At 40.5% G+C, this 15,050-nt stretch overlaps 1 protein-coding gene across 5 annotated transcripts in view; it reads right to left on the reverse strand.

The window, feature by feature from the left end:
- Window positions 1–15,050, reverse strand: part of Nr3c2 (nuclear receptor subfamily 3 group C member 2) — a 323,634-nt gene that overhangs the window by 61,634 nt on the left and 246,950 nt on the right. For 4 of the 5 annotated variants that reach the window (XM_063224380.1, XM_063224382.1, XM_063224379.1 and 1 more), the window contains exon 5: window positions 438–857. In XM_063224380.1, the coding sequence (XP_063080450.1) occupies window positions 438–857 (420 nt within the window). The remainder of the gene's footprint in view (window positions 1–437; window positions 858–15,050) is intronic. The other variant, XM_003476863.5, reaches the window with a different exon arrangement.

Here is a 15,050-nt window from a genome sequence, read left to right on the forward strand (position 1 = left end):
GTATCATAGAAAATGACCAAAAAGTAGGAGTTGCAAAAGCCATTTTAAGGATGCAGGGAATCTGGGACTATTTTGTTTAGACAGAAGAGATGCTGGCATCTCTTTGGACGTCCTCACAAGCCTGGTTTACTTGGCTATGAGCTGCTAATAACGGGCTTCATTGTGTTCAACAGACTGCATGTTACTCTATTAATACTTTTGGGAAAAATTTTTCCCCGTTAGTCACTAACATAAGAAATAACACACTGTAATACTGAACCCCAACTGCCATAAGGAAGGAGTCCATTAATTAGACTTCCTGCTCATGGCATCAATGGATGTGCTTTCAAGGTCTCATACAGGGATGCAGCGAGGGGAATTCCAGGGGCAAAGGACACTGCCAATGTGTCCCCTAAGGGTCCCGATGGCGACACAAGGCGGTCAGCGAGGAGTCCTACCTGGAAGTAGCTTCGCCCACTTCACCACTTGAATCATCTGCTTGCCGGCCAAGCGGTTGAGTGTGGAGAGCAGGTTTTCTGCCGTGTCTGGTTTCGAGCTGTCATAGCCCGCATACACGGGTTCGGGCTCGATGTTCTCCAGAATCATCCCGGAGGATGGGGTGAGGGCGCGAGAGATGGTGGAGAGCTGGGGGACCAGCGCAGTGTTGACCGAGGGCTCCTTGGCGGGCGCAATGTACGTGGTCCCCTCTTCGGGGCTCTGGGGTGGCGGTGGTGGTGGCGGCGGCTGCTGTGAGTGTTCCTCGTGGACGCCTTTCAACTTCCCCAGCTTCTTCGACTTCCGAGCTGCGAACAAACACTCTTGGGTCAGGCACGGGAAGGTTAGCTTTGCAAGTGACTGTGGTGAACACAAGGTACGATCTATGGGATCGACAGGGAATGCTTAAATTAGAAATGATCACAATGCAAGGTCACTGATCTGCCCCCCAGTCCTCCTCCTGGCTTTACAAGCACACAGCCCATGGTTTCTGCCACTTTCTGAAGACATTTTGGAAGTTGTCGCTCAGGGGTGTTCGTGATGCTTGATGTCACGAATCAGCTGGTTAGTTTTGCCTCTAGGGAAGAGCCAGCAGCTACTGGGTGGCTAGGTCTGGTGAATAAACTGGGTGATGACAAAGCTGTGATGTTTTATGAGCTTACTTTTCTGTTAGATGGCACTCAGCAGTGGCAGTCACCATGTTTTTGATCACGCTTCGTAAAAACAACTCCGGAAATCAGACTTCTAGAACTGCTTCAAAAAGCACCAAAATGGTGGGATGAATATGTTCAAAGCCGGAATTAGGGGGAAAGGGTGGGGATCTTGAGGGAAGTCAGTGGTGATGTGTTACTGTCATAATTTTTTAAAATTTAAAAACACACCGTATTTTAATTTTAAGGTAATACTTGTAGATATTAATAAAGGCAATACTCAAAAAACTACTCCTCTGTTACAAATTTTACAACAAAACAGAGAATAACAATAGTGAATACCCTGGATACTTATAATTTTAAAAGAAAGGCCAAATGACACCCAGATTTCAAATCATAAAAAAGACTGTCTTACAAACAGGTAATAACACTATACTTCCTTTTTAAAGAATTAAGAGAAGTTAGAAGTTTAAATGAGACAAATTATGTATCGAAATATTTTTGAAACCAAAGAATGGAGAATATGAGAAGTTACTAGAACTTCTCTTTGTTCCCTACCATTTTCATCTTGTTTTGCTCTTTATTTACAGGTGTATATATTTTGAGTTATATTAGAGAAACCATGAGACATTTAAGCTTGTGTATTTGACTTATTTCTCTTAACATTATGTTTTCAAGTTGCGTCCATCTGTCCACAAATGCCTCAAGTTTACCTTTATGGTAGAGTGGTATTCCATTGGATATACACACATTTTCTTTATCCATTCATGCGGTGATACACATATACATTGCTTCAAAATCTAGCTACTGTAAACTGTGCTGCTATAAACATGGGTATGTAAGTATCCCTATAATATGATGACTAACTCTTTTGGGAAGATATCTAGAAGGGGGATAGCTGGGGTCAAATGGGATTTCTGTTTTTAGCTTTTTGAGGAATTTCCAAATTAATTTCCACAGTGGCTGTACTAGTTTATATTCTCACTGACAAAAGAAGAGTTCCTTTTCCCCCCGACACCCTTGCTAGCATGTTACTAGAGTTTCTGAACACAGCCATTCTTTCTATGGTAAGATGTGTCCTGATGCAGTTATGATTTACATTTCTCTAATAGCCAATGACACTGAACATTTTTCATGCACTTCTGGACCATCTGTACTTGTCCCTCTGAGAAATGTCTTCATTTCATTGCCCATTTTTTGATTGGGTCTTTTACTTTCTGAGTTCTTTATATGCTCTAGATGGTAGTCATCTGTCCAAAGAATGGCTGGGGAAAGGTTTCTTTGCCATTCTGTAGTTTATGTCTTCATGTCATTGATAAGTTTCCTCATCTGTGCAGAAGCTTTTAAATTTGATGCCATCCAATTTGTTATGTCTTGGTATTTTTTCTTTTCCTTTTTTTTTTTTTTTTTTTTTTTGGTACCCAGGATCGAACTCACAACCACGTGCTTGCCAGGCAGGTGCTTATGCTGTTGAGCTAAATCCCTGGTCCTCTATTTTTTGTGCCACTGGAATTCTATCATAAAGTCCTTCCCTACACCTGTGTTGAAGAGTTGTACCTATTAAGTGCTTTTGATTTAAAATTTAGATCTTTGATGAATTATTTCCGTTTAGTACATAGTGATAAAAATGGGTCTAGACTCAGTCTTCTGCCTATCAATACCCAGTTTTTTCCAGCACCATTTATTAAAGAAGCTGTCTTTCTTTCAGCATATGTTTTTGGGCCTTTGTCAAAGATCAAATAGCTGTGTGTGCCTGAGGTTGTTTCTGTTTCTTCTATTCTGCTCCCTGGTCCACAAGCCTGCTATGTATCAGTACCATGCTGTTATATGTATAGTAGCATTGTGATGTAACTTCAAATCTGGGATTGTGATGTTTCCTGCTTTGTTATTCAGGATTGCTTTTGCTACTCTAAGTCTCTTCTGGTTCCACATGAACTTTAGGATTGTTTGCTCTAGATCATTGAGAAATACTGTTGGTATTCTGATTGCTATTGCATTAAATCTACATATCAGTTTTAGAGGATAGCCATTTTGATTACATTGGTTCTGCCTCCTATCTAGAAAAAGGTGACAGTTTTCCATTTGCTGATGTCTTCCTGGATTGCCTCCTTTTCCCAGAGTGATGTGGTTTTCACTACAGAGGTCTTTCACATCCTTGATTAGGTTAATTCTTAAGTATTTGAATTTTTTGATGCTAATGTGAATGGTACTATTTTCTGAATTTTTTTCTCAAACAGTTCATTATTGTGGATAAGAAGATTTGTATGCGTTCATTCTATATCCTGATGTATTGCTTAATTTCATTATTAATTGTAGCAGTTTTTGGTAGAATTTTTGGGGTCTTGTAGCTATAAGTCATGTCATTTGCAAATAATGACACTTTGAATTTATCCTTTTCTGTATGTATCACTTTTATTTCATTCTCTTGTCTAATTGCTCTGGCTAATGGTTCAAGGATGATGTTTAATAGGAGTGGTATAGTGGGCATCCTTGTTTTGTTCTTGATTTTAAAGGGAAAGCTTTCAGTTTTTTCCCATTTAATATGATGTTGGCAGCAGGTTGGCTGAAAATTATTTTTATCAGATTGAGATAAGGCCCTTCTATACCTTCACACCATATTTTTTAAATCAATCCTTGTATGTCAGATAAATTATAATCAGATACTGACTTATACTGGTTAAAGCTTTTTTCTCTAACGCAGTTTGTTATGCCAATAGAAACAATATCTTTCAAATCTTTTTCTAAGAGAAAATGTACAAAGCTCAGTTGTAACTACTTTGGCTATTTGGATAACACATGCTTCATTCTAGAGATCTTCACTGCCTGCTTCTGCATTCAGGAGCTGTCGAGGAGCCCAGCTCCTACCTGCCCTATGATCAAGCGTCACCTTGACCTCAGCGGGGTGTACAGCTTATAGGGGAAGAACTAACAAAGGGATCACAAAACGGCACTGCAGGGCAGAGAGAGATGGGTCCTGTGATGATTGAAAATGAAAATAGCTAAAATGTATTGCACGCTCACAAATACCGGGTACTACTTTAAAGGTCTTACAAAAATTAACCAATTTAACAGTTTTTGATAGGGTAATATGATTCTTACTTCAGACAAATCTGAGACCTGAGAGATGAAATCTGCCTGAGATCACGACGCTGGCGTATATGAAACAGAGGTCACAGGAGGGACAGATCACTGCCTGTCCTAACACAGTGAGAACTGGGCAGGCAGATGGATATGTCGTGTGATGCTTAATGCTGACTATCGATTTGATGGGCTCGAGAGAGGCCCAGGAGACCAGCAAAGTACGCTTATGGGTGTGTCTGGGTGGCTCACGGGATGTGACACGGGGGGCTCTGTCTGTTCTCTTGTCCTCCTGGGGCTTCTCTCCTGCAGCCTCCTTCTAGGCTGCATGTCTTCTTTTCACGTCCCTTCTGCCATGACGTTTCTGCGTTGGAACCAGACACCAAGGAACCTCAGAAAGCATGAGATGAAATAAAACTTTTCTCCTTTATTTCTCATTTGTTTTGCTTTAGAGTACTAGGAACTGAGCCCAAGGCTTTGTACTAAACTGTACCCACCCAACCCCTTTTATATTTTTATTTTTTATCTTGAGATAGGCTCTGAGTAGCTAAGTTGCCTACACAGGGATTGAACTTGTGATCCTAGGGTGCTGGGATTACAGATATGTACCACAATGCCCTTTCTTTACTTGTTTAATTTGTGTATATGGAGTATTCTGCCCCAGCAATGGCAAGCTGACTAATAGAGAAGGATGGATAATTGAGGAGGTGAATAAATGAATGGGTAAAATTAGAAAAATCAAAAGTATCAAATTAAGTTACAGCTATGGTCACAACTTACTCTCCATCATAACGTTTTCACTTTATTCAAAAATTGTGAAATAACCATGCACTTCCACTGATTTCTAACATAGGTCCCAAAATTAACGTAATAGGGTTGCAACAATACCAATTAAATGGATTTAAAAACAATCTCTCACTTTTATAATTTTAGCCTTAATATCACAGAAAAACCTATTATTCAGTAAAAGACAAATGATCTCAAACAACAGATATTTGTTACAATCAATAAATATTTGAACTGGACTTAAAAAAGATGAGTAAGACCTAAGTCTTGTCCTTAAAATTAACAAAAAATTTAAATTTCAATCATTAATTAATAGACTATATCCTTCTATACAAGAAAAAAATTTCCATGAAAAACTATACTAGTCATATACTCTGGTTCAGATAACTTCTCCTAAGCTGATCCATCTGAAAAATGGGAGGTTAATATTGTCAGCTCCTGTCTCAGTTAAAAAGCCAAATACAGGTTGGAAATGATTACTGGTATCCGAAATATTATTTTAATGTCATTTTTATTCTTTTCAAAAGTTCTGTTTTAAAAACACTCTAGTTTATTAAAATGTTCTCATCCTTTACAAGACTACATTTGATGAGAACCATAATTTGATTGACTAGAAACAGCCACGGGTGATATTTTCAAATTTGATTAAAAGTAATATTAGCATGCAGAGTAATTCTAAGACTCATATTCATTTTAGGCCATAGGCCTATCATTCTGTGTTTATTCTCATGGCTGATTTAAGGCTGCTGCTGAGATATATCGTGAAGAATGCTTAATGTCTTCTCTGGTGTATACATGCCATGCTGTTTTCTGTAGCATCATCTATGAAGCAGGTTATTAATACCATATTCACTGTTTCTGTTACATTTATCTTTATGCTGTGATTTTTGCAAATATATGTGTGACACCTGGTATTGACTATAGTAATCTATAGTAATATAGTAAATATAGTAATCTATAGTTACTCAGCCAGTTCAAGGTAATCAGATTCTTTAGCCAACTCTATTTACCCAATAACTATTCTAAATCACAGAGGATATGGTCACAATTGTTTTAGTCATAGTAATCTTTTAAAAATGCATAGAAATTTTATATGGTTCTATTAAATACATGATGTATTTAAGTTCTTTAAAGGTGCCAATGTCTTATATATAACATATCACTTCCAATAATGCCTGCTATTATCTGGCATGTTTATTGAATAAGTTTATTTCATTTTCAAATGTTAATGAATTTAGCAAACTAGTACATATATGACATATTAATTTACTTCCCTGTGGGAAATAGGCAAGCTTCTGATATTTCAAAATAAAACTTCTGAGTTGCTAATTATTATGTTTTTTCAAAATATCCATTTGTGGAGCTACCACTCTTAAAATGTCATATTCAAAGTAACCACGAGCTAGATTCAAGCGTGTTTAGGGCACAGGCGCAGTTCCAGGTGCTTTCTGTGTATGTTCTGAACACGTCAATGCACACTGTGACCTTGAGACTGGGCACTGTTATTAGTATTTCCATTTGTGAGGTAAAGAAATAAAGTACAATGATGAAGTCTTTTGACAAGGCTGCAGAGCTCCTGGATGCCAGAGCAAGGATCTCCTCCGGCAGACACTTTTAACTTCTATACCACGCAGCCTCTCTTCTAATCCTTACATCTTAATTTGTAACTTTTTTATACTTTAAGATTAACACAAGCTCCAAATACAAGTGTATAATTAAGATGTTTGCTAATTATGCAGAAACATTTTTGGCTAAAGATACTTAATGAACATGCTTTTATTATCTAAAGCATCAGGGAACATAAATTTTGGGTCTTATCACTATTTAGCACCTTACAAATTATTGTGGAGTCAAGAGCCATTGCCTTGGGAAATCCCATGATTCCAGGTGGCTGGAGCCACAGTCGACCTTTTAACTGCCAGCGGCATCAGGTATGTATGTGTGTGCAGGCTGCATGCTTAAAACCCGCATGTTTCCCCTTCAACTCACTCAAAAAAGGAGTTTCACTTATTCAACCTGGATGCAATAGTAACTAGTATGTGCTTAGTGGCTGCCCTCAGATGCCAAGCCCTTAATTACTGGCAGCATTTTGGCAGTCACTTTCTCTTGGCACTGCCAGGAGACAAACTCCACAGATTTTTCCATAAATTCTTGTCTTGGAGCTGGCAACCGGGATGCCCTGCTTTCTACCTGGCCAACAATGAGGAACAACAAGGAGGGAGCACCTTGTTCAGACTCTGAGGACTATGAAAATTGTCCATGTGATCTCAGATTCACAGAAGTCCTGTGATGTGCTGCGGTGAGATTTCCTGTTTTGTGCACTCTGCCTCCTGAGGCTGACATGACTTGTATTCCCTTTTGCTTGCACTGGTGTGACACAGTCACGGCTGCCTGCTCCTGTATCCCACAATGAGACGATGATTCTCCCATCACTAAGTGTTCTCTCAGTTTAGATTCATAATCAGAACAATCCGCCCTCCCACGTCCCAGAAGAATGAGACTGCTTTATCTGGAAGAATATGGAAACTTTTCGCTTTTACCATTTTACTAGAAAAAAATTATGAGATGTCTGTCATTTTAGAAATACATCCTGCTCTGTCTTGAAATTTAAGGCGTGACCATGAATATTAGAGAGGATATACTGCGATTATGTTAGAATATACACTTTTTCTATTCATGGGCCAAATATAATTACAGCCTAGAGGAGAGTACCAGCCTCTCTCCCATCCTCTCCCTTACGCAGACATTTGCCTCACCACGCTCCTGCGTGGCCACTGTTAGAGCCAAAGGACCCTGATTGTGCTTTCTGACCATGATGTCACTTCTGCTTCTTGTCAGAGGAGGAATCCTCTGAGGGATGGGGGACAAGGAAATATTTCTGTGTTATGACACCCAAGAAAAGAAAGTCATTTTTTTCAGGTCTAAAAGGTTATAGAGCAAAATCATTCTAATGTGTATTAATAGGAAAAAAAAGCATCTAAATCACTCTCATGGTAATATGCATTATGAAGATGGGGCAAGGGTCCAAGGACAGGGGTTTTCGTGAATGAATGATCAACTGCTCAGCTGAGAAGGAAGCAGCGTTTCGACTGCATATAAATACTACTAGAGTGGCTGACACAGTAGGAAACAGGGTGTTTTCAAAAGAAGCATTAAGCATTTGTAGATCATATAATTTAATAAATTAACATGCATTATTGATTTAGCACAGAAAATACAGGTTGGGTCCAACACAAAGCCAAACTTTGACCACTTGAGAAGATATTCCAAGCTGATGGTTCTCCATGTGTTAAATTTTAGTATCTATAGAGCTGTCCTTAGATAGCTGTACTTATAATCCATAATATGTAAAATTCAGGTCCTATTGCTGCAGAAACTGCTTATCAATTAATTAGTGAGTAATAACCACTCATTGTGGAGGAAGTATCCTGTTTTGGGAGCGGATCTAACATTCATTAACAAACTGAGCCATGATCAGAGCTTGCCATCCAGGGAAGCTGAATCAATAAAGGAATGAGATTTATAAAGCTGACTAGGATGCATTCTGGGTGAGGGTGTCGACCATGTATTTGGAGAAAAGTTGTTTCAGATCAAACAACCCTCTTCACGGGCTTACCTTTTCTCATGCTGTTTGTAGTCATTATTACTAGGCCCAGATTTACTTTTGGTGTGATCTGGGAGTGAAAGAGGCCACTTTCCTATATGGGGATCCACCCAAGAGTCAATCATCCCCAACCCAGGAAAGGAGAGATCCTCTTCGGCCTAAAGCTAGAATCAAGCAGAGAAGCTTATGAGAATTCGCATAGGAACAGGAGTCCTCTGGTTTCACTAAGAAAATAACAAAGTTTTGAAGGATGGCTTCCCCAGAACAGAAATCTGACACCTTCTCTACTGGAGACAAGTAGTCAAGAAGGACTTAGGGGGATAGAGAGGTGGTAAACATGGTTATTTTTAAAGCATTTATATTTAGTCTAATTATATTTTTCTTCTCCCTCCTTTTCTTTTAATGGCTGACTCAGGAATGTGTGAACATATGAAGATATAGGCAGGAAGGTTTCATCCTGGGCCAGGTCTTTAAAAACAGGACAATGCATCTTCAAGATGAGGCCAGGCTAGCGACTGTGAGAAACCTGGCAAGAGCCTCAGAGAAACTCAAACTCAGAGAGTCCCAGGGGTCACCCACAGCCTGGTGAGCAGCAGTGGGCAAAGGAGAAGCCTTTCAGAACTTTCTCTTTGGAAACGTTGGATGGTTTTTGGGTTAGAACAAGACAGATCCTTCCCCCGCCAAGAGGCACACAAACTGGACTGATGGATGGGCTGATTTGAAACCTCTCTCTCTGGTACGTCTTTAGGGTCCACAGAGAGTGGCTTCATTCTGTGTGACGAGTCCTGCTTGGGCCCTGCCTCACTGTGCAGACACACACACAGCGGGCACACCCTGTGGGGTAGCAACAGAAGACAAATGCTCCTGCCCCTGCCAGCCCTGAAGGAAAAAAGAGGGAAAAAGGCTGGGAGGGACCTCTTCCAGAGTGGAGACTGAAGATAAGGAGAACCCTAACAGCAATTTTGAAAACTGCAAAAAAGAAGTATTTGGCAAATCGTGGCGAATGTTGATTTTCTGTTTCTGCAGAGGTCAGGGTAAGATCCCAAAGGGTTAAAAGGGCAGAAGAAGGGGTTTAGATGAGACATCAGGAGAATTTCCTCCACACATCCTGGAATGTGTTATGGAGAGGGTCTGGAATGTACTACCAGCAAGAACATGTAATATTCTCTCTGAAAACACTGAAGTTTAGGCAGGTAGGCATCCTGCTCCCCAAGCGCAGTTCTGCCTGAAGCTAGAAGCCGGTGATTAAGTGAGTTTTGGAAATCCAGTGGTCCTGCCGAGGAACTAAGACAGACCTTCCAACATGCATTCCGGCACTACCTTTGTCCACAGTGAACTTCTCTGGTTTGTATTTGTCTGGAAAACAGGAATAAATCCTCTCTGCTTATAAGTGTGCCAAGAGATTACTTTGGAAATATTTTTTCCCAAAATATGCACTAAAGGTAAACACTGTGATCTTACAATACATGCTTGAAGGAGTATTCCGTAGTATGAACAACAACAGCAAAGAATCAACCATGAAGTGTTCTATGATTCTTTCTCTGCCTCCTACTCCAGCCCTAAAGGTAGTTGCACCATTACAGGGTACAGGACCATTCGCTCAGTTCTGTATTTAAACTTTCTCTTGGGTTGGGGATTGAGTTCAGGGGCAAAGTGCTTGCCAGCTTGCATGAATTACCCGGGGATCCTTCTCCAGCTCCATGAAAACCACACCACACCACACCACACTGTACACCACACACCACTAAAACACCACCAAAGGACACTCTTCAGTTTCTCCTAATTCTGAACATATGCAAATTTATCAGCAAAGAAAATAGCGGCAACCTAATAGTAAAGGACCTCAGGTAGCATCTTAATTATCTTTGTCTCCCTGTTACCCTAAGAGGTAGGTACTGTGCTGTCACCATTATACACGAGTAAATTGATTTGCAGGGCATGAAGGACAATCTCATACTTATTACAGGGGTTATAGTCAGAAGAACATCATTGACTGTAAGGATACGGGGAACCACAGTAAAGAAACCCCATTACATTTGCAGCCGACATGTAAGTAAGAGGTCAAAGGGGTCATGAGAGATCTGCAGTCAAAATTACTTGTCTCAATTACCTGTAGGGTTAGCATTGGGGCTTGTCTGTTGACAGAGAGAAGCCTTTCAAACATGAGGCATATAATGACCTGATTCTGTGTGGGAGGCTTTTTCTGCTAATCCCTGGGCATCACAGTCTACCACTGCATACTTGGGGGCTTTTTGCTTCATGGACAACCACCCAGCTATTTTGCTTTTGCTCCCAGTTATGACACCTTAGTTCCAACAGGAGGCAAAATCTAAAAAGGGAGTGATCAAACCAGTCAGTCTGTGTAAGATCTAAAGTTGGCTTGGGGTAGAACTTTTCTATTTCTAATTAAAATGTAAGGTTTCTAAAGTTCTCTGTGTCACTGATACTTGGGTTTTCCAAACATCTGTATCTTTTAAATCAAGTTACATTCTTTTAAAAATACAAGTAATTAATCTCCTTTGTATGTTCATAGTCTCCGGAAATTACTATGTGAAACAGTGATAAACACATGTATGCAAAACCTCTAAGGAGTTTTCTAACATAGGCACTTAAAATAGAGAAACTAATACTGCGAGAGCTGGGGGCCAGCCAGTTAGCAAGTGACTTCTTTACCAACCACTAGGGTTGATTTCACATTTGAGCAGAGAACAGATTTCATGAAGTCTAATCTCATTGGGCATGCAAGGTAAATAGACTCATTAAGAACAGCTTATGAAAAAACATGACTGTTGTAACAAGGTCATGGAGGTGAGTACACTACAAGGGAGCAGCAGAAGGCAGTGACCTGGAGACGGACTACAGTGCCCGCTGCATTGCCCGTGCCCTACAGAGATCTAGTGTGAGGCAGGAAGTCTCAGGTGAACCGGACCAGTCAGATGCCCGGCACACAGACAAGGCGGAAAACACACGGGGCAGATCCCATGCAGGCTCTTCAACCAAAACTTAAGCAGGATCTTCCCTAAGCAAATATGATACAGAACCAGAAGCCTTTGGGGCTGTGGGACATAGATAAGTAGAAGAGTGTGTTCTTAGTATGGGTGAAGACCTGGGTCCCACCACCAGCACCCCAATGTGTTTATCAAACAGAGAGAAAATATTTGTAGCAGACAATAGTATTTCTCTACACAAAATTTCAGAATATTCTTTAAGTGCTTAAAGAACATTTTAAATATAATGCACAGACATTCATTTGTACATCCTTTTTTTTTTTTTTTTTTTTTTTTTTTTAAAGCCAGTTTTGATTATTCTTTTCTCCCTCCCAGCATCTGTTCCCGTCCTGCTGTAAAAGTTTTTGTCTTGGGCCCTCACTGCTGTCCAGGGCCTGCAGAACTTGGACCTGCCTGAAAATTCTAACGCAATTAAAGAAGTTGCCTGAATTCAATTTTAGAGATTTTTAAATTATTAATATGATTTACATACATAAGAAATAAAAACCATTCATAATAAATGCAAAAATAATGTGTGGACTAGGAGACTAATATCTAATACTAATTTCCTTAAAAATATTTCTCTGTTCAGTATTCTTTCTGTATGATAATTACTCATAGTTATATCACTGTAAGTTTGTTTTCCAAGACTATTACTTAATGGCAGATTTTATTTAAAGATCATCTTAAATTGAAATGCTACTCCTTTATATTATCTATATGAAAAGTGAGCAAGTTTTATATGAGACAAGCAGCGTTGAGATTATTACTGAATGATTTTAAAAAATCATTAAAATTGCTTGGTAAGAGGAGGAGTGCAGGAAACACACAATCAAAGGAAATTATTGACCTGTAAACTGATACAAAACTGCGTATTTTTCACAATTGGTACAATACAGGAAATAATGCATATTTCTCAGTTTTATCATCCTACTGTTAAAAAATATTTAAAAAGCAAAACAAGCCAAAAAAAATAGTCTAAGAAAGTTCTTAGTATAAACAAGGTGCTAACTCGCTGCAAAGAATTATTTAAAATCTTCAGGTCAGAAATTAGTACTAATATGAAAAAGGATGAACATGGTATTATAAGCATGTATCAGAATTAGCAGGGTGCCATTCAAGTTGGGGAAGGAGGATTAAATTGGCAGGAGGAAAGTCATAGCCTTAATCCATTCTAAATAAATATAATTTTGCATTTTATTGCCCTGACATGATCAGAATGCACCTAAATTAAGAATTAACAGTAGCCAATGATGCATGTACTTGGAAAAAAAAGTTATTTTTCTAAGCTCCGTTCTCTTCAGGATGCAGGCTGAATTGGTCTGGTAACTTCCAGATCCAGAGGGAGCCACAGCAATGGCCTTTTGTGACCCTCTTGCAGCTGCTCCTCGGGTTTCTCTCCCAGCTGTCCTCTGCCTCCAGAGTCAGTCCTGCAGCACCCTGAGGTGCCCTGCCCAGGATCTGTGCTGGCAGGACCTCAGGACACCAGGAGACGCTGCCACCGGGCAAGGACTCTCCCAGGCGGCCGTGCCCAGCTCTGTTTACAGGGCCCATGTCTATTTTTTCCCTTGGTATTCTGCCACAGTGTAAATTCCAGAGCTTTGGCAAGACTCTCAAAGCCAAACTCAGCACATCAGAGTGGACAAAAGCTTCTTTAAAAGGATATGAGCTCCATCTTAATTTCAAAAGTATTCTTCACATTTACATCATTTAGCGACACCAAAAAAAAAAAAAAAGTCTGAGAAAGTTCTTAATAAACAAGGTGCTAACTTGCTGCAAAGAAACTTTCAGAAGTTTAATATTCAAGGCATTTCTACTTGTATGTACTGATTTCTCATCATCTGTATTTTTCTTTCACCTAAGCAACTGAACCAGACTTAAAGCTATGCAGGTAAACTAGGGGGACTTCTGGAGAGAGAGGTTTATTTAAAGTAACATCATGTTTATAATAAGGAAGTTACACAAAAACACTTTGTGTTTCTTTTTCCCACTTGCTCGCCATTTCCTTCTCGGGATTCTGCCTGTGTCCCCAAGGCAGGCTTCCCTTCATCTGGAGCTCTTATGAAGGTCTCTGATGGGTGGATTCCTCCAGTAGAACCAACCCCTCCTGGGGCTGCAGGATGGCCTATGGCTCTTACCTCCAGCAAAGTGCTTGGCTGTAGGGGGGGGGGGTCATTCCTTCCAGCTGACCTGGATTAAGGCCACTGTCATGTTATCATTTACAAAGGGGTGAAACTAAACTGTTTGCCCCCATTGTAATTTTGTAATTTTTTTTTTTGTCTTTTTCCTTTTTATTGGTACCAGGGACCGAACTCAAGGACTGCCTCCTTGCAAGGCAGGCACTTATGCCGCTGAGCTAAATCCCCAGTCCCTCCCCATTGTTGTTTTAATCCCCATATTTGAACAGGGAGAATACAAGCCTATGGCTTTGGCTTTCTCTATTTAAACAGTTTCTATCCTTCCATGGCATTTTCTGGGCCTGCAGTTAGGATTAGGACTTCTCTCTTAATTTCAGAGTCTCCTTTCACAGATAGGACCGTGGAGAGCAAAGACGAGGATTATGTCCAAAGCAATGACATACTCTGTATTCACACTCTGTATTCGTTTGGTCTCTTGCTCATGTGTAGCCCTTACCTAAGTAGCTTCCCACATGGCGGCCGGGAGGCATTCAGTACTGAGCAGAGTGCGGAAAGAGTAAATAAACAAATGGATGTACACTTTGCTAATCCTCTAGAACCAGTTACATTCCTTAATGCGCCTACCGCTGCCAGAATTCTCCAGAAAGGATTTTAGGAGAAACAGAGAGGCCCTTAGGTTCCACCCAAACCCCAAGGTTGGCTACTCTAGCTATTGACCAAGTCAAGCAAAGGCTCAACCCAGGCTCCTTAAAAAAAAAAAAAAAAAAAAAAAAAAAAAAAAGCCAGTGCCCTCCAGGAAGCAGTTGCTAAGAACCAGGACAACAGAGGACCAGGCAGCCTGTGGCTAGGGGCCTGCTACTGGCTTCCCTGGATGGGCAGGCCCTTGCTCTGCCTTTTCTAATCTTGAGACAGTCCTACGAGACGAAGAAGGGGGACGCCAAAACAAACAGGCCTCTACCTTGTCAGTCTCACAGAAGACCCACTTTCCAGAGACGTAACGCAGAAGAGAGGCAGCGTGTAGGCCTCATCCAAGGGCCCTGAATGAGACACAGCAGTCTGCGCTCCTTTCTGAGGTGGGGTGATGGGAAACACCATTGGCCTTGCCCTCCCATTTGCAGGGAAAGGCCGAGAGCTTTCCCTCCCCCAATGACCAGCCACCAGAGGTTTTAGTATCCAAATTGTGAAGATTCTATGGGAATTACAGCCTTTCTAGAAACAGAAGGGCCCCACAGAACAGTCAGTTTAACCTCATTTTTAACTCAGATAGAATAAAATGCCAGAAAGATGAATGGCTAGCCTGTGATTCCAGCTGGCATCTACACTGGTTCTCCTC

This window comes from Cavia porcellus, unplaced genomic scaffold (genome assembly GCF_034190915.1).
Source record: "Cavia porcellus strain 051 isolate PalLab524CR breed Dunkin Hartley unplaced genomic scaffold, mCavPor4.1 scaffold_14, whole genome shotgun sequence".
NCBI classification, from domain to species: Eukaryota; Metazoa; Chordata; class Mammalia; order Rodentia; family Caviidae; genus Cavia; species Cavia porcellus.